Source organism: Botryllus schlosseri, chromosome 15 (assembly GCF_051294905.1).
Source record: "Botryllus schlosseri isolate E-star chromosome 15, Bs_hap1, whole genome shotgun sequence".
Classification (NCBI taxonomy): domain Eukaryota; kingdom Metazoa; phylum Chordata; class Ascidiacea; order Stolidobranchia; family Styelidae; genus Botryllus; species Botryllus schlosseri.
In genome coordinates, this window is record NC_137250.1 from 20772648 (window position 1) to 20797405 (window position 24758).

Genomic DNA, 24758 nt, shown 5'->3' on the forward strand with positions numbered 1-24758 from the left:
GGGTCGGAATTTCGCTTGGGAGTATGTTAACAACGCGATGGTTCTATTGGTAGAAATTTGTGTCAACTTTGAGACCCCCTCCGAAATTTTCTAATTGTGCGTTGGCCTATCCGATTATGTGTTGTTATGTGTATAGTAGGTATTTTGCTTTGGAGTAAGGGAGCGTTGGTAAGAATTGACACAAGAATTCTTCTATTAGTAGAAAGTTGCATCAACCTTGAAACCCCCTCCAAAATTTTCTAGCGAGTTCTTTTGTGTATTCAGCACGCGGTGTGGGAATTTTTGGTGCGATACTAAACTTCTTGATTTTTGCACAACATCGGCCTTTTTGGAGATCGATACGATCGAGCATGTGATTTGATTCCTGTCTTCTCTTCTGCTACTTTGAATTTTGCTCATCAAAAGTCAGTTGCAGACTTACTACTGAAAACTCCGTTACAGCATTGTCATGTGTTTCCCTTGGTGTCATATATGTTGGGCTTGGGACTTTTCCCCAAGATACTATCTGAATGTTGAAAAACATGGTATTCGTGGAATGCCGGGTTTTCTGTAAATTGCGAGAGCAGTCGTTCTTATTGCTGAGTATCATGGTCAGCTATATACAGGAATGATTTTGTTTTGCCGGAATTACTTTTGTTTCATTAATTCATTCTGTAACCCTTTCTGACAGCCAATAAAGTGTGTTCTTGTTACTCTCTGTTTATTATTGCTCGGTAACCTGTGAATACAGGTTTCGTGATGTCTGGGGATATGTTTATAGCTTGGCTTAGTGTAGGGCCTTCCATTTCAATAATCAATATTAGCAGCTCATTATGTTGTCATCATTGGGGGTCGAAATGATACTGATCAGAAACTTTTTATATAATACCGTATATTTGGTGATTGTTGGGTTAGCGTAAGGCACAGTTCCACTTTAAGCGTACAGCTGACCAATGAATCCAAACACTAAATATTCCGACACTAAAATTGTTTGCATGGCTGTAAGCCTGTAATATTGATCTTGAATGGGCTATGCATATGCACTTATGCATGGCCGCGTTCGCTGAATGTACAATTGCTCATACTATAGGCCAAATACCAGTACATATTCTCATTCTGCCCCAGACCTAATCGGAGATGTTGTCCCCGAGATGCAACCTGACTCTTGCTCACATGCTCAGTACTTGAATGTGTGTATTCATTTTTTATCTGTCTCGATCAATTCTTGATGTCAAATCTGCGCGGGTTGAGAAATTGCCCAATATTTCTGCAATATGTTAGGCATGTTGGTCATGCTCAGCAACGTTGATCAAACTAATATGTGTGAAACCGAGGAGGAGTTGCCTGAAAGTAGTGCCTTTCAATGCCGTCCGTAGTAGGAATATGAGGGTTTAAAAATTCACGATTATATTGATAATTTGAAAAGTGGTGTGTAAACGACATGGTGTTCATCTTTGCTTTTTTATGGTTCACAACTATTTCCATAATTGTTATTTGATTTTTGAGTGTTATAGTTACGGTACCTTACATTTGTTCAAATAATATGCTGGTAAAAAACTGCAATTTGGAATGTCGAAGTTGATGTAAAACCAAACTAATTGAGTGGTGCCAGAACTATATATCTGTTTAAGTAAGACTACTCTTGAATGCGAAGAAATACTCGGTAGGAAGTGAGTCTGTTTGTCAATCATAAAATTTTGCTTTGGCCCAAAGATTAGCCTACATTGCCCATGTTATATATGTGTTTGGTTTTTAGTAATATTTCAGGTATCACCAGGAAAGTGTCATAAGAAACTAGGCTATACCTAGTAAAAGAGTGCTCTCATATGAATCAATATTGTTGATGTCTGGAATTGATATAATGCCCAACTTTTGGCATGTTTCATGTCAGTATGTGTTACGTGTTTGAATTTAGGTATTGTGCACTGCACAGCACAATCAATACCGATCATTTACGATGGAGATCATTTCTATTACCTAGTTAGCTTTTCAAGTTGTTGGTATTGTGTGTGTGTACCTAGTACTGCGAATGTAATTGTTAACATTCTAGCTTAACATCACATTTGATAGTGCGATTTCGTTGGAATACGACAAGTGCGATTTCGTTGGAATACGGCAACTGTAACCATGCCTAGTAGTAATAGCAGCTCTTGTATCAAATAAGTAAACATGGTAATGACTGGATTTCATTTATGTGAGCCATCATAATTGATGGTTGTCTTGTTGATGCCCCCCTATTGTCCACTGGTAATAGTGCTGATTCAACTTATCCTAACAATTTGATCATTGGAAATCACATATACACTCAAGTCTCTGTGCTCAAACTTAGAAAGTTGGGTATATCTGCACTGGATATTTGTTATAATGAATGTAAATGTATTCTATGTTTCTCAAACTGCTTGCATTTGTGTTGCTACTCTATCTATGAACTTTTACCAATGGACTTTGCATTTCGGCTAATATCCCCATAAATGTCAGCTAGAAAACCATCTAGTATAACAAAACCTAAGTACGGTACATTTTATTCAAGTGTATAGCATATAATATATAGTTTGCACAATTGAGGTTGTGATAGCTAAATTTAGTTTCTTCGCCACATATCATTTGTAGCCTATGTTATATCTGTACTGCACACTAGGTAAAATGTCAATTTAAACACTGTTATTATGATGTGTTGCACTGTTTGACAAGACTTGTTGCATTTCTGCAACCACACCGTAGAAAATGCTATCGATATGCGGGCAAATGCGAATTTACTAAATATTTACGTTGAGTGCTTTCAACATTTAGATGCAGGTGGGAAGAAAAGATCAGTCATCGTCGATCCAGAGTCTGGCGATCTCAAAAATGACCATTTCGCTCTATACGAGGTAAGCCGCATTGAGACGTTTGACATATTCAAACCAGCATCAATAGCATAATGCATATGTGGATCTAATCATGCTTGGCTTAACTATTTCACGCTTCATTGGAATATTGTTTCATCAATGTAATGCTTATACTTACTGTGTTGTGTAAAAAGACTCAAAAAAAAAAATCGCAAATATCACCAAATGTGTAGATTTTGTTACGCCAAATGTGGCCTAATCTGGTTATTCTGAAGACTCAGCTGTCTGTGTAACAACTGCTGCATGTATCAGCCAAGCTTCTTGCAAATATGCGGCATACTTTTTCAAAATCAATATAAATTCCGTTATAGGATGACTTGCAAGATAGGCCAAAGGTCTCGAGCTTCCTTAATGCGATGTCAAATTACACAAATTTGCCGCAAGGTGCCAAGGAACACGAAAACGAAGAGGAGGGGGTCAAAAAAGTCAAGCAGGTCTGCAGCGCTTGATGCTATGTACTATCCTTGGCCGCTTATGCTTTTTCTTTTGACAGGCCCCAAAATTGAGTACAATCATGGGAGTGTATTTACCTTGCGTTCAAAATATCTTGGGAGTTATCCTCTTCATCCGTCTTACCTGGATTGTGGGGCTTGCGGGGGTAGTGGAGGGACTTATGATTGTTCTGTTATGCTGCTCCACTGTAAGTCTTCCGATTATGGTAAATGTGTTTTTGTGCCATCTTTTTTTAATGCATTTAGACCTTGTTGACTGCCATCTCCATGAGCGCAATCGCTACAAATGGGGTCGTGCCGGCCGGCGGGTCGTATTTTATGATATCGAGAGCCCTAGGGCCAGAGTTTGGTGGGGCTGTCGGAATCCTGTTTTACCTCGGAACTACGTTTGCGTCTTCAATGTATATTCTTGGAGCTGTTGAGATCCTCTTGGTACGTTTCAAAAGTTATTTGTAGAAGTGAATCTGTTTAACCACAAGAAATATGAAGATTCTTGGTGTATTTGGTTGTAATAAGATACCTAGATTTGTTTCTAACACTGTTCAGTAAAACACTGCATGGCTGGTATTTTTTAATTATGAGCAATGCCGGTCTCATTACTCTTAGAGTGTTATCACATTTTGTTATGCCCGGTTGCCTAAGTGCAAACATGCAGGACTCACCACATAATATTGCCTGATATCAGCACGAAATTATATTGGCGTGTTAAAAATGTTTTAGGTATCTATTACACTTTAGATTCTGTTGTTGCTACTGAATTTACACTTGCATGGTCGTGTGTGTACCTGTACAAGTGTACATTGTGCAGTTACGATTGTGGCATTGTGATTAAAGCCTCAAGCCTGGCAAATATAGATCTCCCTCCATACAAATATCGGCATCATTACTACGTCTAAGATGCTTATTTTCATTACTGTAGTATTTTATTCCACAAATATTGGTATCGCCTCAAATTATGATTTCAGTTTGGTTGTAATTATTATCGGTTACTGGAAGCCTACTGTAAGAGGTTGGGGGTTAGGTATTCTTGTTCTGCAAAGATTACTACTGATTGTGTTATTTCGGTGTTCTCTACTTGATATTTGATATTAATTGATAGTGTATTAAAAGAGAAATGTTGTAATAGCTCTAATCCATCTTATTCCCAATGCTGTACTGTGCTGTGCAATGTGCATGGATTGATTTGTGATGTTGATGTTCCTTAGAATGTCGATGTTAGTTTCTTGTTCATCAGTATTACCCTCTTTTGTCATAGTAGGTCAGACTTTGGTAAGGAAAGAGCATAGAAGTATCCCTCAACTTGCCTGAGGAGATCTTAAACCGCCTTTTCATCAAACATAACTTGGTTGTTGTACATGGTACTTGAAAAAGGACTTGCCAGCTTACCAAAACGAAGAAAAATACCAATATCGCAGCAGCCTAACTTTGTGTCTAAAAATATGTAGGCCTACGATTGATAAATATCAGCTAACAATCGGCGTTGGATATACAGCATAATAGCTTCCTTGTATTTGCCTGGTTTGAATTGTGGGATATGTGACGGAAGGCTGATTAGTGATCATGATCAATGATCCTATTACACTGGCTTGTATGAGCTTGCCGGTGCACTTATACCATGGACGATCACTGATCAGTCTTGACCAAATTCAATGTTGTTCGCTTACTGTTGACTCGTTGCGATTGTGTTAGATGGAATGAAGTCCTAATGATGCTACTTAATTCTTGACTCGAACGTGTCGAAACTCTCGAGGCCAAACAGGTCTCATATCACAAATTCTGTGTCGTTTCTTTGGTCGGTTTATAGTACATTTTCACATTTCTTCCATCCTATGCTGTTACAGGTTTACATTTACCAAGGGATGGCGATATTTTCACCGATTACGGGCCCCGAAAACAAAGCGAATCTGCTGAACAACATGCGGGTCTACGGGACCATTTTCTTGTTTCTGATGTCCTCGCTCGTCTTCGTGGGGGTGAAATACGTCAACAAGTTTGCTTCTCTCTTCCTGGCGTGCGTCGTGCTCTCAATCGTTGCGATCTACGCCGGCGTGCTGCAGTCTGCGTTTGTGGAGAAGAATGTCGAGTACGTCTTCAACATGTACGATTGCATTTTGCGGCATTTTATCTCCCGTTTTTTCTGCGTTGCAGCGTGTGTATGCTGGGGAACAGGATTCTGAAACAGCCTCCAGATTTGCAATGCAGCCAGACTAAGGTTATTGGCAACCAAACTGTAAGTATAATGTAATTGTTACATTATCACATATTGTCGCGGTGGAATCAGGCAGCTTATGTCCATTTTTCAAATTGACAGAAAATCATGTTTTTGTAAAATTTACATTTTTTCAACCATATCTTGCCCATGTTTATGTTTGTATGGCCGAAAATGAAAACTTTGAAGTTATTTTCTCAAAACTTGTAAAATTTACAGAAACTGCTTTGATACTGCAACAATGATGTCAAATTGCTTTTGAGAAACAGATCGCGTACGTGCCATGTCTACAGCAAAATAACACTGAATTTATTCTAAACAATGTTTTGATTTTAAAAGATTTACTATTTTTGCTTATGATAATCTCAAGGCGAATCATGACATGGCATGAAAACGTGTTTCTTATACGGAGGGATAAGGTGGTCACATGAATGTTGTGAATCAGTTTGAGGCTTGCTTGCGCAATGCGGCGTAATTCCCCTATTAGGTATATCGATCTGTGGCATGTATTGTGACGTGACGCGGTATGCTTTCCTTGAAGTATCGCTCTCCGATTATGGATCAAATTCCAGTGTGACGAATTGGTTCCCTCTGGCGCATAACGTGCTTAGTTTTTGTGTCTATGGAAGTTGCTGATTGAAAATCACTGATAGTGTCTTTAAGATCTCGGGTAAATAAATATCGAGGTATTTTATTTTCCTGACGAATTAATTTCGCAGGTTTTGCAAGGCTGTAGACTCTGACAAATCGATTTATTGTATTCCTTTTTCGAAAATGAATATTGGTTAGTGGCAATGTGCCTTAAGTCATTGTAAACGAACAATCTTCACTGCGTAAAACTTGCAACAGTATCTGTTTTACCAAACCGATGTGTGATTCAAATGTCACAAAATTTATCATCTTGTCTATGTGATGGATATTGGCCCATCTCGAAAATGCAATGTCTTTCGCTGGTGCTAGTGTGGAATTTGATTATAGATCTATCCAGGGTTGTAATGACTCGAGACAAGTATACTATATTAAGAATGCGAGGCATTCGATATCACCCAAACAAGAGTTGTAAAAGAGTGCGTTGAACAGGACTCAACTCCCAACTGAACAGTGAACATAATGGCTTGGACTCGGACTCGAATCTCAAAACTGTGACTCGGCGCACTCTGACTTGACTCGGTGGTGAATTAAAAATGACTCGACTTTACCCGAGTCAAAAGTATAAAAGCAGAATTGACTTGTGCCTTTTGACTTGGTTACAACCTTGAATCTATCTACTTATCTAGCAATGTCGTCTTAATTAACACTTGTTTGTTCTTGGTTCAGTACTACACAGCCCTTGCCGACATTTACTGCGACATTGACCTGAACGCGACTGTCGCGGAACCAGTTTTACCAGCAGGAAATTCGTCGAACGCGACGGTTTCACCCCCACCAGCTATACTCCCTCCCCGTGGCGCTCTTGTGAATTGCGACGCGTATTATGCCGCTAATAATCTTTCATGGCTCGATGGCATTCCGGGCCTTGCTTCTGGAGCAATTGGAGGTGAGCGAATTTGGATGATTTTTTACTGGATAGTAATTTTATCTCTTTTTCCCATTTTGAACTAATGGGGGCGTTTTATTATAAAATGACATTCTCAAACTTATTTTCGGCCGTATAATATTCCTGCTAGACAACTAAAATGTTTCATTTTATATATATCAAAATTGCTTACGAAACATCTATTATTAGAGAAGTAATATCTCGCATATGTTAAAACTTACACGCCATGATCATGATCCTATTTTTGCGGAAAATCACGTGGGAAATTTGCAACCTGTGTAAGATTGAGAAACTTTTGCATTTTCTTAATCTGTGATCAATTTGTGTGATCACAGTAGAGTCGGAGTAAATTTACATATTTTAATCGCCACAAATATTTTAATAACAGAAAACATGCTTTTTCGCTGTGATGCTGTGCCATAAGTGTGCTTGTTATGCAGGAGAGGTTATGATTTTCATAAGAGCCACAAATATTTGAATACCAGAAAACGTGCTTTTTCACTGAAACGTGGTGCCATAAGCGTGATCATTGTGTAAAAGTTTCGATTTAAGTTTCAATGATGGTGCCTATCAAAATATCTGATGCTCGGAACAGGTTTGAAAAACCAGGGACCTTTTCCAATTGAATTTGACCTCTGTCTGGCTAACACTTGTGAAAATACAATTCAAAATCTCCCTGATTAGACACTAGACTTTTTGACACTCCGTTTTTAAATGCCTTGTCATTTGCCTTAATGCTGAAATGTCCGTGTACAAATTTATGTTGCCTTATGATTTTGTAAGTAAATTGATTTGTCTTTGAGAACGATACTAGTTGGGAGTAGGTTTCTGCGACGAAACGTTTTTCTCGTTTAGATAATTCACTCAATGACTACATGACCGAGTCGGAGCCCGTCAGTAAACAAAACATGGCCGAGGTCGCCGTGGCGCCGTACGAAGCGGGCGACGAAGTCACTTGGATCGTGGCGGATATCGCGTCTTCGTTTACCGTTCTTCTCGCTATATTCTTTCCTTCTGTCACCGGTAGGTCGAGAGTCGTTACTGCATGGATTGTGAAACAATATGTTCTTTGACCGTCACCTTGTTTCAATCGCCTAGCAATGTGATTTTCAATCGTTCTTCATGGTGGTTATGAGTGAAGTAGATGTTCAAGAGATATGGCAACTGGCTTGAGGTGCATTTCAAAAACTTGAGAGCATTTGTTTGAACAGCTTTACAGCCATCGCTGTGCTCGGACATGACACAAACTAGAAAGGCTACATCTGCACATCTGTTCGATATAATTAATGTATCAAATCAATGTTCCTAGTCCAGCAATCCCTACCACCATGTTGTGAAGTCACAAAAGTAGCCAATATCTTTTAACGTGTAACAGTCGGTTCCGATATTTCATTCATAGTGTGATATTGAGTCGATATAGTCGAACCGATAATAGGCCGGGCTGTAGTTCGAGTCCGTTTGGCATGTCCTTGTTCATGGTCTGACTGGCACCTTGTTGGAGGAATTTTTGTAAACCACTAGTCCAGCAAAATTTTTAATCATCTGCTTTTTCAACAATTGTTTTCCATGCTATGATATGGTCAATCAAGTTTTCAAGGCTAACATAGCGGAGAATAGCATGGAGACTATATTTTTCGTTGAATCGATCAACTCTTGGTGGCATTGAAAACGCGTAATTTCAGTGGGCCAACCCGAATAATCATTTTTTTACTTCCTGGCATTGTAATATAGTAGCCTGCTAGATTCCGTGTGATCAATCGTGTTCTTGTCAATTTCAGGCATCATGGCCGGGTCCAACCGGTCCGGGGACCTCGCGGACGCGCAAAGGTCAATTCCAAAGGGTACCATCGGAGCTGTTCTCACCACCGCCGTAATTTGTATCCTTTCTCGAAAGCCAATGTATAAGAATAATGTATACACTACACAGGGGTGGTCAAAGGAATCAGCATTGCTATTTGAGTGGATTCTAAGTGACGCCTTGAATATTCTACTCAATTACAAGTAGAAGTTGCAATATTCAAGACATGTCGAAGATTTGTTCGAGGGGTTTCACACTTTTCACGGTTAATCGGAGGTGGCAAGATGTTTTTTGCTACTAACGCAAAATGACTCATTAATCGCGCATAAAATTGGTGCATCTTTGAGTATAGAGTCTGTTACCGTGCTACAGAACCTATTTTATTCATTTCGTACGACAATTTCACTTATAAAAGTGATTTAAACTTTTCATAAAGCTACTTTCTGCTTTTCAAAATCGAAATTATACAAGGTAAATAGTTTTGCCCTGAAAACTGTTCCAATAAGGAATACGAGTTCATCTTTCCGAGGATGGAATTTTTCTTAGTTACGCTTGCCATCAGATCTGACGTGTGTCGTGTTCTTTGGAGCTTGCATCGAAGGCGCGCTTTTACGAGACAAGTGAGCGACACATCCGTGGAAATTCTGTCGTATTTACTGATCGCGGCGGGTCTGTGTTGCAGGTTTGGTTACAGTATTGGTAGCGACTTGATCGTTTCGATGCTGGCTTGGCCTTCGAAGTGGGTGATCCTGATTGGGGCGTTTTTGTCGACCATCGGGGCCGGGTTGCAGTCGTTGACTGGTGCCCCGCGACTTTTACAAGCGATCGCGAAAGACAGCATTATACCCGTCTTGTCGGTGAGTACTCTACTTCATGCTCAGTAATTTGTCTGGTATAGTAGGTTGGCAGTGTTTTCTAGTTATAAAACCAAACGAAAAATTCTGTCTTTTTATATTTTTGTTTCTCACCGTTCCCCACCGATATATTGACACCGTCTGTGGTGCGTAAAAACAAATTTTATGCGAAGCTTACCATTTCGCGCAAACCTTTTCATTGCATCGCCTGTATATTTTTGGCACAATTAACGGACGTCGGCTAATGCTGGAAATCCCCGACAATGATTAGCCTCGTGGGACCTAATTGTTATTGACATTATGGGGCATGGGTAGATTTAGGAATGGGATTACCCACCTGTGTTATAATAAGCTCAACTGAACTACTCCTCCCAATTAACATTTGAATAATATATATATATATTGAAATAAGCTGGAATACATTGATCTTTCCGATTCTCTACTAGTTGCTGACGATTACCCCTGACGAGTGTCAGCCGAAAATATTCGGGTTTATTACAATATGAATATACAAATATAATGATACCGTCTGTGGTGCGTGAAAACAAATTTATGTGAAATTTACCATTTTGCACAATCCTTATTCATTGTATCGCAGGTCTATTTTAGCACAATTAACAAATGTCGGCTAATGCTGGAAATCTCCGACAATGAATAGCCTTGTTGGACCTAATTGGTATTGACATTATGGGGCATGGGTATATTTAGGAATGGGATTACCCACCTCTGTTATAATAAGCTCAGCTGAACTACTCCTCTCCCAAGTAACATATGAATAATATACAGTATTGATATTGAAATAAGCTGGAATACATTGATCTTTCCTATTCTCTACTAATTGCTGACGATTACCCCTGACGAGCGTCAGCCGAAAATAATCGGATTTATTCCAATATGAATATACTACTCAATTATAAATTGGAGTTCAGTACCTCCGAGAAGCTTTTCGAGTAACATTTGTGTATGTAGTATGCTGTCTACATCGTGCATTGGTACTCCGCGCATAATTTTATTACCGGCGTCCTTGTTTGTTCAGGTGTTTGGCCGAAGTAAGGCGAATGGTGAACCAACGTGGGCACTGGTGTTGACGTTTGGAATATCGCTTATCGGAATATTGATTGCTGATCTTGATTTGGTCGCGCCGATTATCACCATGTGAGTTGAGAATAGTAGCCGTACTGTATCGGGTTAGATATTTATATCACGAACTCTTTTAAGAACTTTAATCCTGTAGTTACATTAATATACGCACTTTCCAGAGAACATGACCTTCGAGTTAGATCTTCAAATTCAAGTCAACGTGTTCGTCCTCTTTCAAAAGTGTTATTCAAAATTAAGATTCTATTAAATTTTCGCGGATTTTCAAAAATGCAATCTGAATTGAGTCAAAATTGGTTCTTATTCATGTTAAATGTTTATCTTCGTGGCACTTGACAATCGATTTTTGTGTTTATCCATTCTAGAATACTATTTTTATTGCAGGTTCTTTCTGATGTGTTACATGTTTGTAAACGGCGCCTGCTTCTTGCAAACTCTGCTCAGAACACCAAGCTGGAGACCGAGATTCAAATATTATCACTGGTAAGCTTCGTGGCTGGAAAATGTGTCTTCATGTTGTACGTGACGGGGTGACGTGAAAAGTTAGCTGTTCCAGTTTCAAGACTGTTCGATTGGGTAATGGGTATTGTAACACCGAGTGAAGTGGTTCTGAATGGTTTCGAGTGTTGTCGGGACGGCGTTAGTATGATTTTCCAAGACGCTCAGTAATTCCGACTCGGCATTTATATTGCAATGTTATTCCTGTTGTGTTAGAAACGCCCTGTTTTTGAATAAAGTGGGTGCCTGTACACATTATTACGCTTTAATAATCATTTTATAACTCGCAGGGTCCTATCGTGTTTGGGTATGTTCATGTGTCTCAGCCTGATGTTTATATCGAGCTGGTATTACGCGTTGGTCGCACTCGCCATCGCCGGTTTCATCTACAAGTACATTGAGTACAGAGGGTAAGTGAAACTTGTGAAAGTGTTGACTAAATCTCATTTTTGGAATTGTTTTAATAGCTTCTTGCTGGATTTAGATGTGTAAACAGTGTTTTTAAGGCTCATTACTAGTTTTATCTTGCTAAAGTCAGCCTGGAGGCATATTTCATGGTACGAACCGTGTTTCCATCTTTGCACAGTACTTGTACTTACGTAGGCTTTGTAGTTGCACATGATTATGTTCATTAGTGTTTTTTTTAGTAGTAGTATCAGGGCTGCAATGACTTAACTCGAGTCGCGATTTTCCGAGTCATTTTCTCAGAATACGGAAATGACCCGACTCGACTTGGACTCGAGTCATTGCGCGTGGCTCGGACCAAGTCATATGACTCCATTCGCAGACGGCCAAGACCGACAATTCATTGTAATTTCGAAGAATAGTAAAGTAACTACACTGTTGGTATTTCGCCTATTGGTACTGGTGCTTGAGAACGCGACCAGAAACTGTTAAAAGTGAGGAAAATTAGTATATTTTAAATGCGAACCATTCGATATCGCCAAACAGAGTTGTACAAAGTGGTTTTAACAAGACTTTAACTCAACTGAACTGTCAACACAATGACTTGGAATCGGACTCGAGTCTTAATACAATGGCTTGGGTTCGGCCCTCTGCTCGCTGACTTGGACTCAGACTCGACTCGGTGGTGAATTAAAAATGACTCGACTTGACTCGAGTTAAAACTGTAAAAGTGAGATCGACTCGTGACTCGGAGCCCTGTTACTTGGTCACAACCCCGAGTAGTATTATGGTAACATTCGTTCACTATCTGTTTGATGTATTCTGACGCGTGTGTATATTTTCAGGGCGGAGAAAGAATGGGGTGACGGTCTGCGGGGTTTGCAACTGACGACCGCGCGTTACGCTCTCCTGCGTCTGGAGGACGGCCCGCCTCATACGAAAAACTGGAGGTGATTTTGAGTCTTTGACGCTTGTTAATTGAAGGCTTGTGTGCCATGCCACGGTTGGTAGGGTGTCAAGTATGTGACGGTGCTCAATTGCACACTAGGGCTGTTCAAAAGTAGCTATTTTGACACATTTTACTAGCTACTTGATGAAATTGGAAGGTCGCCTAAAAAACGCCGCACACCGAATTTGGCGCAATGCCAAGTTATGAAAGAATTTCCCACCGTAAATAATATTGTTTTCAAGTTCAAAATTTTATACCTCAACAATATTGCTTCTATGGGTTGGAATTGAGTCGAACCAGTTACACACCATTATTTTAGACAACCTAACAATTTCATGGGGTGGCCATTAAAATTTTTATAGATATTCTTATTCAATGAATTTAAAAGCTGTTCCTGTAATAGCAATGCATCTGCAGTAGGGCTGTTCAAAAAAAAAACTTTTTTTTCAGATTATGACTATGTGATAAAATTGTTAGGTTGGTGAAAACAACACTGCACACCAACTTTGGCTCAATTCCAACCAGTTGAAGCGAAGTTATGGCAGTAGAAAAATTTCCGATTCAATGATTTTATAATAAATAATTAAAAGAGTTGGCCACCGTAAATACTATTTCACTCGAATCCAAAACTTTCTACTGCAATAACTTCGCTTCTACTGGTTGGAATTGAGCCAAAGTTGGTGTGCGTGCAGCATTGTTTTCACTGACCCAACAATTTTATCAAGTAGCCAGTGAAATGTGAAGAAAAAAAATTTTTTTTTGAACATCCCTAATCTGCATGCAGGTTGTAATTGAGCCAGAATTGGTGTGGAGCCTTTTTTTAGACAACCTAACAATTTTATCAAGTAGCCAGTAGAATTTGAAAAAAAGTTCTTTTTGATCAGCCCTATCGCTCGGTCAATGCGTAAACCCGTATCTGATTTCCGTTAAGGCCTCAGCTTCTGATAATGATGAAACCGGACGGCGACCTGAAACCGAAACACATGCAAATGCTGTCGTTCGCCCAGCAGCTGAAGGCTGGCAAAGGTTTCATGCTCGTGTCCTCCGTGCTGAAAGGCAACCTGCTGGAAAAGTATCCCGAAGCTCAAGCTGCGGAACAGGTGCGAATTCGCTCAACTTTTTTGCGTATTTTCGATCATGATTAGAAAATTGAATTGAATTGAAAGATCTGATTTGCGCTGCGAACTTTAATGTTAGTCGTTTTTCCATTTGAATGCATTGGCATCACCACGTATCACTGTTTGTCGAAAACCTTGAGTCAAATCTTTGTTGGCACGCCGTGCCATTGGGAGGGGCCGTTCACACTTTAATTTGTGTGCCTTGGAATCGACTTTTATCAAAATACATTATCCAAGGCTGTGTCAACAAAAAGAGTTCTTGTACCATCTAAAAATAGCACGCTGAACGCTCTCGTATTCGAAATTTCATGCTGGTGACGTCGCGTTTTGTGATACGATTGTTGATTTACGAAGTTCTTTTGAATTCTCTACCAGTTGCTGACGATTACCCCTGACGAGTGTCGGCCGAAAATATTCGGGTTCGTTTCGATATGAATATATTATTCAATTGTATGTTGAAGTTCAGTACAAGGAACCCTTCAGAATTCCTTCGCAGCGTAAAAATTTCGAACATCGTTTGACGAACTATGTTGACCAATCAAATCACTTGGTTTAAATTGTCTGACTGTTGCTATGCTAGGCTAGGTTTTGTTGCTTTTTTGCCGTCTCATATGTTGAGATGACGTTATACGGAGCTGTAGAGGTTATTAGTAACAGACTCTGATTATTCGTATCATCGTTTTTTTATGTTAGGAGCTGAAAAAAGCCATGGAAGAATACAAGCTGAAGGGATTCCATCAAGTGATCGTGGCCGAGGATATATCGCAAGGCATCAACATTCTGGTGCAGTCTTCGGGGCTCGGGGGCCTGCGTCACAACACAATCATGCTGGGATGGCCAAACGGATGGAGGCAAGACCCAGACCCGCGATCGTATAAAGTGTTTTTAGGTGGGTGTCTCGAACGGTTTGATGCCGCGGTCATCGGTCTGATTTGATATTTTGGTATCCAAGCCTGCTTCGTTTTAACAGGGTTTACTCTTTGCCCTCCAAGATCTGTTCGTGTTTTTCCTATACCATACTTCCTATATACGATTGAATAGTATATTCCTATTGAAATGAACCCGGATATTTTCGGCTGACACTCGTCAGGGGTAGTCGTCAGCAAGTAGTAGAGAATTTGAAATACCATTGTGTATCAACAATCGTATCACAAAATATGTGTCAGCCGGAAATGTTAGTGTTCATTTCAATACGAATATACCAGTCAATAGTATATTGAAGCTCCGTAGCTCCAAGAAGCACTTTCCTATATACTATTTGTGCTCCTGGCATTACTTATCCGCAATAATATTTGACAAATCGCTCTGATTCGACAAATGCTAACTTGATATCATAAAATTTATTCAAGTTTACATGGCTTTCCATCTCAAATATGCCAATCTGGTCCCTGCGTCTTTGTTCAGATGTAGTTATTCTGTGGATATTTTCGTACTTTTGACATCAGTACCTGTCTGGTTTTAAGCTTCAATTGGAAATCCCGGATTTTGTGCGACATCCCAGTCTTAATTTGCTGGAATTATTAGACATTACTTGTCAAAATCCAAATCCAGTTCTGCATACCCAAATCTGGCTGAAATCTTACAATCGAAATCCGTGTTCAATGTTTGTCATTACAGACTCTCTCTCTCTCTGTGGATATTTAAGTTCAACTTCAAAATCTGAATATATAGTGTCTATTATGTCCCGATCCAAGTCCAAATTCGTTTGAGTTCAACTTGCAAATTGAGAATGATTATGAATGTATTGGCTTGATATAAATCCAGTGATGCAAGTAATCGTGGATCCAAATCTGCACAAAATCTTAAAATCAGAATCTGTGCTTATCTTAACGATACCGTGAAAATACTTGACGAATGTATCTGATTAGCAATGTTGCCCCGATTATATCACTAGACGATATCTCCTTGCTTCTCCGTTGGCACAGAACTGTGACACTTTAACCCGACTCTTTCAGATACGATTCGGGCGGCCGGGGCCAGTCACGATGCCATACTGGTGCCGAAGAATATCTCTCTCTTCCCGGACAGACAAGACCGTATGGAGGAGGGCACGATAGACGTTTGGTGGATTGTCCACGACGGGGGACTGCTCATGCTCTTGCCATTCTTGTTGAGACAGCACAAGGCGAGTTTGCGTCCTGCGCTGTTGAGTAAATGTGTACAGTGGGGCTGTTAAAATAAAAACTTTTTCTTCAGATTTCACTGGCTACTTTATAAAATGGTTAGGTTGGTGAAAACAACGCTGCACACCAACTTTATCACGATTCCAACCAGGACAAGCAATTTTCTTGCAGTAGAAAGTTTTGAACTTGTCATTAAAAAACAAAAATTTTCAAAATTTTTCTGTGCCCCCTATAAAACTGTTAAACTGTCAGTAGAGATGATGCACACCAAATTTGGCTCAATTCCAACCACTAGAAGCGAAGTTATTCCAGTAGAAAAATTTTGGATTTGAATAAAATAGTATTTGCGGTGGCTGACTCTGTAATTATTATTTATTATAATATCATGGAATTGGAAATTTTTCTACTGCAACAACTTCGCTTCTAGTGGTTGGAATTGAGCCAAATTTGGTGTACATCATCTCTACTGATGGCCTAACAATTTTATGGGGTAGACAGAAAAATGTTGAAAATTTTTTTGTTTGTTTTTCAATGATAAATTCAAAACTTTCTACTGCTCTGGTTGGAATTGAGCCAAAGTTAGTGTGCAGCGTTGTTTTCACCGACCTAACAATTCTATCAAGTAGCCAGTGAAATATGGAGAAAATTTCATTTTTTTGAACAGCCCTAGTGTATAGTAATTGATCACTTCTGCCTGCCCTGGTTCAATTCCAAATTACATCCAATTTTTAAATTTCAATTTTTGGTTGCAACTCCCTCTACTTGAGTGGTTATGGTACTGAATTGAACCAAATTTGGTGTGCAAGCTTCGATTAGGTAACCTAACAATTTTATCAAGTAGCCAGTAGAATTTGAGAAAAAAGTCATTTTTGAACACCACTACTGGCCACTTCTGCCTATTATTAACGATATGGATGGTTTAATCTCGAATTGTATGCAATTTTTAAATTTATGTTTTTGCAACTGCCACTACGTGGTTGCGATATTAACTGCTTTGACTTCTAAGCAAATGTTGTAAATATTATAAGGTCCTGTACCAATAAGGGTGTCTTCAATTTGAAACGGTGTTCAAAGGTGTGGAAGAATTGCAAGACCAGGATATTTACAGTCGCTCAAATGGAAGACAACTCGATCCAGATGAAGAAAGATCTCGCCACCTTTCTGTACCATTTGCGTATCGACGCCGAGATCGAAGTCGTGGAGATGGTGAGGCCCCGTCACGCCTTTTTGTGTTATCCGTGGCTAAACTCGCGTCCTTAACTTCAGCACGATTCCGACATATCGGCGTACACTTACGAGAGGACTCTGATGATGGAACAGAGGAACCAGATTCTGCAGCATTTGCATCTTTCTAAACGGGAGTCACAGAGAGAGGTGAATTTGGTTGTATTAAGATCCTAGTATTTGGTTGTATTAAGTCCTAGTCATCAACAAACATGCATGTCCACTAGGGCTGTTCAAAAATAACCTTTTTTCCTGAATCTTGCGGGTTACTTGATTAAATCGTTAGGTTGCCTTAAAAAATGACGCACACCAAATTTGAATTCATTCCAACCAATATTCGCGGATTTCGTAGAGTTTGAAAATTTTGAATTTGCCTAAAAATGCAAAAAAATTTTTTTTTCCAATTTTCCTTCCAACCTTATGAAATTGTTGCACTGTCTTGAAAAACGATGTAAAACAAATTTGACTCAATTCCAAGCTGCAGAAGCCGAGTTATTCAAGTTTTTTGATGATAATTCTGAGATGATCCACCAATCAAGGATAATCTCAGAATTATCAAAGAAAAACTGAAATAACTCCACTTCTACGGCTTCGAATTGAGTCAAATTTGTTTTGCAACGTTTTTGAAGACAGCGCAACAATTTCATGGGGTTGGCAGAAAAATTGGAAAATTTTTTTTTTTTGCATTTTTAGGCAAATTCAAAATTTTCAAACTCTACGAAATCCGCGAATATTGGTTGGAATGAATTCAAATTTGGTGTGCGTCATTTTTTAAGGCAACCTAACGATTTAATCAAGTAACCCGCAAGATTCAGGAAAAAAGGTTATTTTTGAACAGCCCTAATGTCCACTTATATTTACTAAGCATATCAAAGGATGACCAGGATCTGTAGAGAGAGATAGCATGGTTATCTAGGGTTGGTTGGTTTTATGTTTGACTTGCAGGGAATGTGCCGAGCGTTTTTTTTGGGGGGGGGAGGGAGGCAATAACTGTTCATTAGTGCTGTTCAAAAAAAACATTTTTTTTTCAATTTTTACTGGTTACTTGATAAAATTGTTAGGTTGTCTATAAAAACGCTTTAAAATTTGAAAAAGAAGGTATTTTTGAACAGCCATAGGGTATGTAGCTGTAGGTAGCCAGTCGTTGAATGCGTGCTTGTCAGGTTGACGCGATCGTGGAGAAGTCGCGTAACAGCTTTCGGTCAAAATTTCGCAAGTCCTCCAAATACAGTCTCGACGCCGAGGATCGAAAGAGACACGCGCAATTCAACGCCGATTTAGAAGAGGGTTGCGATAGCGAGGTGATATGCGTGTCGCGAGTCGCATGCTGCGTTTCGTGCCAGCGCGAAGGTGTCGCGTGGGATTGGTTTTGACGTCAGTGCGTTGTCATGTGTTTCCGTGAATGGTTTTGTGTTGCGAGTCGAATATCTTTACGTTTTAACGACGGTACAGGTAGCTAAGGCGGTCACAGAGCAATGCTGTCTGGTGTGGTGATCCATGATATGAAATTTAAGGGGACCTGCCCCTCAACAGCGCTATCTCGCAAAGTGCAACCCACCCCCATAAACCATTAAATTTTCACAGCTGCTAGGTGTCGCCATGCTGTAAACAAAATATCACAAACTGTAGTTCTAGCCATTTCTAGCCCACGTAATTTGGATTTTACAAGAGAAACAGTGCCCCAACACGCCAAATACCGTACCTCAAAATTGTGATACCCCATTTGCGATCCAACGCCTGTTTTAGAAGTAATAGGACAGTCCTACATGTTGCAGAAGTTGAAAGGATTATGTGCAACTCGTAATGGAGGAACCTCGTTTTGAAATTTGAAAAATGTATTTTCCAAAATTTTGCTGTGAAATTCTGTGACTCAGACCATGGTATACAATACAAGGGCCAAATGAAACTTAGCAAAATATAGATTTGGTCATGGGTGAGTGATTTAGGACTGATATTTGTTGCAAATTTTCGGTTATGATGATGTTATATAACAAAATTTTACGGTGGAGAAAAACACTATTGCGCATTTTCACAGTAAAAGAAAATGGTGTGGGCAGAAAATTTTGCAATTTTTACTGATCTTGTGGTGAAATAAGGACTATCACGTAGGAAGACAAGTAACACATTAATATTTCCGACAAAATGATATGGATTAAAAATTTTGTCGCTTTTTTTAAATTTTATAGCTGCTGGTCCTCTTAATTGTAATCAGGGTTGTAATGACACGAGTCATGACTCGACCCAAGTCACGATTTTTCGTGACTCGACCTGACTCGAGTCGGATTTTCAAATGCTTAAAATAACTAGATTCGACTCGAGTCAAAGCTATCAAAGTGAGATTGACTTGTGACTCGAAACCTTGTGACTTGGATGCAACCCTGATTGTAATCTCTACGGATTTTGAAGAGCGTTTTTGACGCTGTATGTGCCAACTGATCAGTGATCAGGTTTTCTAGTCCTCGAGACATAGAAATAATTTTGGATCTTCAGTAATCAGCAGTAAATGTTGATCCAGTTATATGTGACTGTATGTGTCCGATTGAATCCGTACCATATCAAAAGTGGATTCTAATATATTTCCAGTTATTTGTATTTCCCTTCCCTACTGGACTGTTCGTGTAAGTTTTCAGGCAGTAATATAGGTAGTCAAGTCAGCAAGCTATTTCCTGCTAGACCAGTCACAACTGTAATAGGTTGGGCCCGTCAGTCATGGTATTATCGCACTGAAATAGGTATGGTCTGTTTTGGATAGGAACATCGATGTGTCATAGTCGTTGAAATTAGCGTACTGGATATATGCTTCCTGGTTGGTGTCGTCTATAGTAACTATAGTTCCGTCCTGTCGGCGATTTTGCTGCTCAGTGAATGCGTGGTGATTAACTGTTTCCATCCGTTTCATTGTCCCGTTTCTATCACCTTTTATTGTGAAGCTGTTTGAAAATCGTAGCCCGTCTGACAATCTTGATTAGTCCTATCGCTGCATATGAATCATATAGTACAAAGCTACTTTAGTGGAGACAGCTTTGCTGCGAAGTCAAAATCAACCCACAGCATTGTCGCAGTGCGTTGAGATAGGTATGGTCGCAAGAACACCTTTAATGTGATGTAGAACTGGTATTGTATTCTTTGCCGTCTTATAAAAAGTACATTTTTTAGGGTTACCAGATGTCCTTATTCAAGAAATGTCCTCATCTTTGCCAATTTGACCTCCTTTATAGCTTAAAATATCAAAAAGAATTGTCAAATTATCTAATATAAGCTATAAACAGGTCCTTTGGGAGTAGAGTTTGAAGATGACCTTTTTTTATAAACGCAACGAGATTAGATGTATAAATTTGAAAATCACCCGTTTTCTGGTCCGCTGTGATAATTTTTGCAGCCTTCGGAAAGTGTCCCAGGGTTGTAATGACTCGAGTCATGACTCGATTCGAGTCTGACTCGAGTCACGATTTTATGATGACTCGACTTGACTCGAGTCATTTTCTCAAAATAAGGAAATGACTCGACTCGACTCAAGTCAATCTGTGTATTGACTCGACTTGGACTCGAGTCATTGCGCATGACTCGAACCAAGTCATATGACTCGATACTCAGACTGCCAAGACCGATATTTCATTGTCATTTCGAAGAATAGCAAAGTAACCACACTGTTAAGAATTTGTCTAATGTTACTGGTACTTGAAATGCGACCAGAAACTGCTAAAAATGAGGAAAATTGGTATATTATAAATGCGAACCATTCGATATCACCAAGTAGAGTTATAAAAAGTGGATTTTACAAGACTTTAACTGGAAACTGGTCAGTCAACATAATGACTTGGACTCGACTCGAGTCATAATACCATGACTCGGACTCGAGCCTCTGGTCGCTGACTTGGACTCGGACTTGACTCGGTGGCGAACTGAAAATGACTCGACTTGACTCGAGTCAAAACTATAAAAGTGAGATTGACTTGTGACTCGGAGCCTTGTGACTTGGTTACAACCCTGAAGTGTCCTCATTTAGAGATCTCGGAATATGGTAACCCTAACATATTTTTTTTTTCAAACACATCATTCATACGATACTTTGCTGGAAGACGAACACTCGTTTCAGAATCGAATCATTCAGGCCCTCTAATTTGCGAAGCCCAGTTCCATAAAATACTATAAAAGCTGTATTTCTTGTTTACAAATCAGCTCGTAGTGGCAGGGACCATATAATTTCAGTACTGGACAAAATCATTGTTCCCAACCGTAGATTTTAACCCGCTTGTCTCTCTGCCGCAGATCGGCGCGATGATGAACAAATTGAGAGACAGCAACACGGCGATGCGCGGTTACCAGCAAGGCGGTTTCGACGACGCGGAACCGGCCATGCACGAAATGACGTGGACCCCCGCCAAATTGGCCGAGCAGAAGAAGGCGGGGACCGTGCGGTTTGACGAGAACGAGCCGGAGACTTCGAACGGCGCCAAGGCGGAAGGGAAAGGATTCGGGAAATTGCTCGATCTCAAACCGTGAGATGATTGCACTGCTATTTGTAGTACTGTAAAGCAGGCTTGGAACACTTGGAAAATTTTCAGATTTTCTATATTGATTAGAATTATAAATATAGCTATAGTGTATTTCAAATTATATTAAAATGTGAATTATAGCTACAGTGTCTTTTATTTCAAAATTAGACTGGAACTAGAATTATGGTTTTTTTTCTATATTTGATTAGAATTGGAATTATACCATACATTTTTTTTCAAATTTAAATTATAGCCACGCAATTTCTTTTCCAACTCAGACCGGAATTAGAATACCTACAGTTTTTTAGAATTAGATTAGAACTAGAATTACAGCTACAGTGTTTTCCCAAAACTGACTAGAATTAAAATGATAACTGCAGATTTTTTTCTGAATACGATTATAATTAGAATGATACATACTGTTTTCTTTTCAAATTACATTATAATTAGAATTAAGGCTACGCAATTTCTTTTCCAACTCAGACCGGAATTGGAATGATAACTACAGTACAGTTGCATACAGCTAACTGTAATAACTACAACAATTATAGCTACCGTAGGCGCTGAACTCTGATTTTCCGTAGGTATGCGAGCTCGATGACGTCAAAATGTGGCAGAATTGATTATTAAGGCTGTGTGAATGCTAAATAACACCCCCCCCCCCACCCCCATTTTGAAACGCGAAACCCTTTCCTTTTTGAAATGGCCATTCTGACACTAGTATTCAGTCGTATTATCAGTGTTGCGCGCAGTTAATTAGCGAGATTCGTCTGTGCAGCCGATTTTGTCCCACTACCGTAATTTTCCATGTATAATCCGCAAAATTTTCACGATTTTTTGCCCTACAATCGGGGGGGTGCGTATTATACATGGGAACAACACGCTTAAAAAAAATCTCCCTCGATAAAGAACTTGAAATCACACCTTTCTTTATGTTTGTTTCCAATCGCGCATCACTTTCAGCCATCGAGCCCAGTAATTCGTATTATAGAGTGTAGCGCGCTACCAATTAGCAAAAAGCGTGTTGCCAATCAACGGAGTCGTCTGCACAGCACTCAATCTCCTGCTGAGTTGGTTTGCCGTTTGCACGCGCGATATTAGGTCATTCATTGATTGCTGAACGCGCGCGTTGCAATCCTCGCTAATTCATCGACAGGCCATGTGCCCTGTGCGCAAAATATAATCGCTTGCGTAATCAGTCGCACCTCCAACAGGCGTGGTGTGCACGACATAACCGTTGGCCTGAGCAATCGCATCTGACCTCGTGCGCAAGATGTCGCCGGCCTCGCAGGCTTTGGCTGCTATCTACTATCGTATAGAGGCAATACCGTTACTTGTATAATGATTAGCAATCGCATCTGTAATAGGCCTCGTGCGCAAGACTGGCCCGAACTATCGCGTCGCCAGCCTCGCAGGCTTTGGCTGCCCTGTACTATCGTTTAGAGACAATGCCGTTAATTGCATAATGAGTAGCGATGGTTATGTCATGATTGTTCGATAGTGACATCGCAAAACAGAACAACATCGCGTACTAAAACACAGCTATTCATGTACTGTGAATGCGGGGTGCGCACTATACATGGGTACAGGCTTTTTCCCAGAATTTGCATGCCATTTTAAGGGTGCGTATTATACATGGGGCCGTACTATACTTGGAAAATTACGGTATTTGTTTGGCTACTAGTGATGACTACCAGCCCTGCACACTCGGTAATAAGTATGCACAGGAAGTGATCAATTGTCACTCTTATGGTGTCTTGGAGTGTCTCAACAAACAGCAATTTCTACCGCTTAACTCAAACTATTGCTCCCGATACAGGGCTGATTCAGCATCCAAAGGCAATCCACCATAGGCAATCAAATACTCGAAATTAAGCCTATGCGGTAGACAGATACCATCTGTATTAAAGCGTATGATTGCCATGATTATGATATTTTAGGAAGATTTGGAATAGATGATTATAGTACTAATTTGAGCTAAATGCCGGTAATCTAATTCTAATGTAATTTGTGAAATGTTTCTTCGCTCCAATTCTAATTCCATTCTGGTCCTCTAAAAAATGCCACAGGATAGCTGTATTCCAATTCCAACCACTAGAAGCGAAGCTATTGCAGTAGAAAAATTTGGATTAGAAAAAATAGTATTTACGGTGACTAACTCCTTAATTATTTATTTTAAAATCATGGATTTGGAAATTTTTCTACTGCAATAACTTCGCTTCTAGTGGCTGGAATTGAGCCAAATTTGGTGTGCATCATCCCTACTGACAGCCTAACAATTTTATGGGGTTGAGAGAAAATGTTCCTCTGAAGACTCCGCTAGTTGCTGACGATGACCCCTGACGAGTGTCAGCCGAGAATATTCGGGTTCATTCAATTGTAGCCGTCACTTCCGCAAGTCGAAGGTTGACGAAATCTAACGGAGTCACGCTGTGCGTCTTTAGAAACTCCATGAACATCAGAAGGATGCATACCGCCGTCAAGCTCAATGAAGTGATCGTCAACAGGTCGCATCAAGCCAAAGTCGTGATTCTCAACCTGCCGGGACCTCCCAAAGGCGGGCATCCGCAAAGAGAGGCCAACTGTGAGTGGCTGTTCCTTTGACGATGTGGCGGTGGTTTGTAGATTGCAGACTTGGGCAACTAGAAATTACGTTTGTCTAATAGCAACTAGAAATTACGTTTGTCTAATAAACTAGTTAGAGCGAAATGTCGATAATCTAACTATAATCCAATTTGTGAAATCTTTCTGTTCTCTAATTCTACTTCTAATCTAATTTGTGGAATGTTTCCATGCTCTATTTCAATTCTTATCTAACTTGATGCCACAGGAAAACTGTATAGTTCGAAACGAGAAAATCTTGCCGTGCAACCATTCGCTATTCTCGTGCTAATGAGAACGAAGTCTTGTTTGACATGAACTGAACTTGATTGAATTTCCAAGTTTTCTCGAATTCAGTGATTTTAATCTACTTTGGAAATAACTCTGCAGCTATGCTTTAATTCTAACCTAATTTTTTAAAAACTACGTAGGTGCCTTTAAGTATAATTTTAGTCTAATTCGGAATAAGTCGTGTAGCTTTAATTCTAATTCTAGTCTAATTCGGAATAAGTAACGTAGCTATAATTCT

The 24758-nt window shown here is 39.7% G+C and overlaps 2 protein-coding genes across 6 annotated transcripts in view; both read left to right on the top strand.

The window, feature by feature from the left end:
* LOC145457402 (solute carrier family 12 member 4-like) overlaps positions 1–24758 on the top strand; it is a 40132-nt gene that overhangs the window by 13581 nt on the left and 1793 nt on the right. For 4 of the 5 annotated variants that reach the window (XM_080335614.1, XM_080335617.1, XM_080335616.1 and 1 more), the window contains 22 exons: positions 2770–2849; positions 3179–3301; positions 3361–3507; positions 3566–3751; positions 5161–5402; positions 5468–5549; positions 6846–7065; positions 7921–8088; positions 8844–8942; positions 9426–9483; positions 9546–9720; positions 10754–10872; positions 11200–11298; positions 11604–11723; positions 12564–12668; positions 13599–13767; positions 14479–14674; positions 15741–15910; positions 16983–17114; positions 17175–17282; positions 21402–21631; positions 24073–24212. In XM_080335614.1, coding sequence (XP_080191740.1) covers positions 2770–2849; positions 3179–3301; positions 3361–3507; positions 3566–3751; positions 5161–5402; positions 5468–5549; positions 6846–7065; positions 7921–8088; positions 8844–8942; positions 9426–9483; positions 9546–9720; positions 10754–10872; positions 11200–11298; positions 11604–11723; positions 12564–12668; positions 13599–13767; positions 14479–14674; positions 15741–15910; positions 16983–17114; positions 17175–17282; positions 21402–21631; positions 24073–24212 — 3168 coding nt within the window. Of the gene's footprint in view, positions 1–2769; positions 2850–3178; positions 3302–3360; positions 3508–3565; positions 3752–5160; positions 5403–5467; positions 5550–6845; positions 7066–7920; positions 8089–8843; positions 8943–9425; positions 9484–9545; positions 9721–10753; positions 10873–11199; positions 11299–11603; positions 11724–12563; positions 12669–13598; positions 13768–14478; positions 14675–15740; positions 15911–16982; positions 17115–17174; positions 17283–18295; positions 18936–21401; positions 21632–24072; positions 24213–24758 lie in introns of those variants that run through there. The other variant, XM_080335618.1, reaches the window with a different exon arrangement.
* Positions 17287–24758, top strand: part of LOC145457416 (threonylcarbamoyladenosine tRNA methylthiotransferase-like) — a 264970-nt gene continuing 257498 nt past the window's right edge. Inside the window, exon 1 of the mRNA XM_080335634.1 lies at positions 17287–17305. The gene's annotated coding sequence lies outside the window, so the exon portion shown is untranslated. The remainder of the gene's footprint in view (positions 17306–24758) is intronic.